We start from the raw sequence: 4,031 nt of genomic DNA, 5'->3' as shown, positions 1-4,031 counted from the left end.
ACACATGAGAATCCACACAGGACAGAAACCATTTTGTTGTGAGCTGTGTGATCGAAGGTTTACACAAAAGGACCATTTAAACTCACACATGAGAATCCACACAGGACAGAAACCATTTTGTTGTGAGCTGTGTGATCGAAGGTTTACACAAAAGGTCCATTTAAATACACACATGAGAATCCACACAGGACAGAAACCATTTTGTTGTGAGTTGTGTGGGCGAAGGTTTTCTGAAAAGGGCTATTTAAACGTACACATGAGAATCCACACAGGACAGAAACCATTTTGTTGTGAGGTGTGTGATCGAGGGTTTATCACAAAGGGCTATTTAAACATACACATGAGAATCCACACAGGACAGAAACCATTTTGTTGTGAGCTGTGTGGGCGAAGGTTTACTGAAAAGGGCCATTTAAAAACACACAGAAGAATCCACACAGGACAGAAACCATTTTGTTGTGAGTTGTGTGATCGAAGGTATACTGAAAAGGGCAGTTTAAACAGACACATGAGAATCCACACAGGACAGAAACCATTTTGTTGTGAGCTGTGTGGGCGAAGGTTTACTGACAAGGGCCATTTAAACACACATTTGAGAATCCACATAGGACACAAACCATTTTGTTGTGAGCTGTGTGATAGAAGGTTTACCACAAAGAGTGATTTAAACACACACATAAGAATCCACACAGGACAGAAGCCATTTTGTTGTGAGCTGTGTGGGCTAAGTTTTACCACAAAAAGCCATTTGAACAGACACATGAGAAGCCACACAGGAGAGAAACTATTTTGTTGTGAGCTGTGTGATCAAAGGTTTACCAAAAAGGGCAGTTTAAACACACACATGAGAATCCACACAGGACACAAACCATTTTGTTGTGAGCTGTGTGATCGAAGGTTTACCACGAAGAGCCATTTAAACTCGCACGTGAGAATTCACACAGGAGAGAAACCATTTTGTTGTGAGTTGTGTAATCGAAGATTTACCACAAAGGGCCATGTAAACAGACACAGGAGAATCCACACTAAAAACAAAGCACTCACATGACTCCTAAGTTGAAACCACAGAGGAAACATCAGTTTGTCTTTACACACACTTAAAATAAACTAAGGCTATGTTGCTTTTTAACAAGTTATGAAAGTCTAGATGATGAGGATGATGCCATGGCTCTGGAAACTTCAATATGTTAGTTGACAGCATTAGAGTGATTACAGACACACCTGTGTACACATTTTAAGGCTGACCCTAAACACTGTTTGTGTGACACCCCAGGAACAATTAAAAGAAATCAGTCCTGATATRAGGAAGAAAACTGTTGACCTGCACAACCCTGGTTCATCCTTGGGTGTGTATGAACGCCATAGTTAATGGTCTGAACTGAAAAGAGCAGCCTACAGACAGGGGTGGCTCCAGTGGGGGGCATGGGGGGGGTCTCAAGATCCTGCTGAAAACAGCCATGCCCCTCCTTATGTCCCCCCCACTTTCCATGGGTGTAACATGGTGGGACATGCCTCCCGCACTTTCCGAGTCTGTACCCTCTGTACCCCGCTTTATTTCAGCTGTTACAACCATTTAATCTAGTGTTAACATGGCGTAACTTATTTTTTCGAGCCGTCTTTAAACGCACCATTGCGCAAGCTCACGGAGACGCGCTGATGATTTTGTTGTTTATATGATCCAAAGTCGCGGGGGCGGTGCGGCTGCGTTAGCTAGCTGCAAAGACACGGCAACAGCTGCAACGCCCCCGCAGCCACAGTTGGTGAAAGGTAAATATTCACTGTGAGCAGCCCGGCACAAAATTGGGAAAGACGGTAAAAGGAGAGCAGGTAAAACGAACTAACATGTCTAAAAGTAAGGAGAAAGAGATGGCTGGAGCAGAAAAGCTGAGGGGGAGAAAAGAAAAGGTCTGCAAGATCCAGCCAAATGCGCCAAATTAACAGAACTTTTCTGTGTGGAGGGACCGAAAACAGACGGGCCAGTGATGACACCGAGCAGCATGACGCATGAGTCCAGGTTAGCAAGCACTGTTTAAATGTTTCTATCATCCAGACTTGGTTTGTGTGTTTCTGGCTGTGTTCAGGGCTCACAGAACAGCCTATCAGAAATGTTTCACCATATGTGCATAAACCTTTATACTGCTTTATCAACTAAAACAAAAATCAACCCATACTGACCAGAAAAAGACACGTTTCATTAAAGCATATTTCAGGAAATAGACTTTGTTCTGTTTCTACATTAATATAACTATRTTTGCTCAAGAAAATTACATTGCAGTGAGTCTGATCACTCTGTGTGTGGATAATTTTCCTCATGCTGTAGGCCTATTTGAATTGAACTCTCTGCAAAAGTTTTAGCTGAAAAGTCCAGAGTCAGCCATGGAGTTGATTCCAGTCATAGAAGTGAAGAGGAGGAGGAAGGGCCAGGTGAGGAGATGGAAGAGAAGGAGAATGAGAAAGATGAGAGGAAGCTGGAAAGTGGAGCAGGAACCAGTAAAAAAGCAGGGCCGGGTACATGTGCAGTGTGCAGTACTGTTCTTATGATGGGTTTTGTATTAAATTATATTAACATTTTGAGATCTGAGGATTGTAGTCTAAATCTAGTCTTTTTGGCATTTGAAACAGGCTGAAAATTTCACAATTTACATTCAAACATGTTTTTCTTTCTTCTGACTGATCTTAAAATGAGTTTTATTTAGTAAGGATTCACACTCACTAACATGATGATCTAAACTGATTTTAATACATTTGTTTTGGTCCACAAATGTGTACAAGGTATAAAAATAGGTAAATCTACATCTTTAACCACAGAAGACTCTGTGGATAAAAATATTTCACCAGATTTTTCAAGAGAAAGTGAAAGTATATGTTTGATGGTGGGCGTAACCGCTATAGGTACTGGGTGGGACATGTCCCCCTCACTTCCAATATCTGTGCCCTCTGTCCCACTTTTTTCAGCCGAAGCAGGAAAAAAAGACCTTTAAAAATGTGTGTGCCCCCCCCCACACTATTAAGACGGTGATCATGCCTTGGTGTGACAGACTAATTTTGGACTGAAATGCTGGGATCTTACGAGGCTCCAGTCTCACAGAAATATTAAGCACATATATCTACCTCTGCAAGTTATGCTAGTGGCTTTCTGAATTAGATAATTTAATTTCCCATTGGTAATGAGCTATTTATAATCTTCATTATTACTGATTTTCTCTTAATGCTGATAAAGCAGCACAAGACACAGAAGGAAATGGATGGACAGATATGTTAGGGTGTTATAGGTCTATCTTTTGAGGTTGGTTTTTGTTTCCCAGCATTTGCTTTGATATTTAAGATAAGTTGTTTGTAGTTGATTGTAGAAAAAACAGTGTTTTAATCCTGCAAATAATGAATCTGTGTTGAAATTATGTTTCTGCTTGCATCCGTTGTGCGGTTAGATWAAAAGCCTCTCTAAACCAAGCTCCRGGGCTGAATTTTAAACCCAGCCCGCCCCTGCAGATAGATACGGATAAGAAAAGGAACGGTGTTTGGAGAAGAGATACAGGAGTGACTAACAGATTATTGAGGAAGGTTTTGCAATTCCATATCAAATTGTACACTGTGCTGCAGCAGATTTCACTGAGGTACACTCTTGTAAAGTTGTTTTCTGTAGTTTGTTTGAGTTTCTTGTTTGACATTTGTTGAATCATTAAAAGCTGTTAACATGTTGTGTTGATGGGTAAACATTTAGTAACGTGTTTCACAATATTTGGTTATAGCCTGGGATTGAAAAAAAAACTATATATACTGTATATTGCAGTGTTACTTGTTGTGTCAAATTTTATTGGACCCCCTTACAAATATTCAATTCAATTCACTGAGGTGGTCAAAAAGCTCCTCGGTGTCAGGGCCCTGGGGGTGGATGAGATCCGCCCGGAGTTCCTTAAGGCTCTGGATGTTGTAGGGTTGTGTTGGCTTACGCGACTCTGCAATATCGCATGGASATRGGGGGCAGTCCCCCTGGATTGGCAGACTGGGGTGGTGGTCACCCTGTTTAAAAA

The 4,031-nt window shown here is 41.3% G+C and overlaps 1 protein-coding gene across 1 annotated transcript in view; it reads left to right on the top strand.

The window, feature by feature from the left end:
- Nucleotides 1–3,698, top strand: part of LOC106535620 (zinc finger protein 32) — a gene marked incomplete at its 5' end in the record, with an annotated part of 7,789 nt that extends 4,091 nt beyond the window's left edge. Inside the window, 1 exon segment of the mRNA XM_014032670.1 lies at nt 691–3,698. Coding sequence (XP_013888124.1) covers nt 691–1,048 — 358 coding nt within the window.
- Between the last annotated feature and the right edge of the window lie 333 nt (nt 3,699–4,031).

The sequence above is a fragment of the Austrofundulus limnaeus genome, unplaced genomic scaffold (genome assembly GCF_001266775.1).
Source record: "Austrofundulus limnaeus strain Quisiro unplaced genomic scaffold, Austrofundulus_limnaeus-1.0 Scaffold1508, whole genome shotgun sequence".
In the NCBI taxonomy this organism is placed as follows: domain Eukaryota; kingdom Metazoa; phylum Chordata; class Actinopteri; order Cyprinodontiformes; family Rivulidae; genus Austrofundulus; species Austrofundulus limnaeus.
The sequence above is the reverse complement of the archived record's forward strand: the minus strand, read 5'-3'. Positions and strand labels throughout refer to the sequence as shown.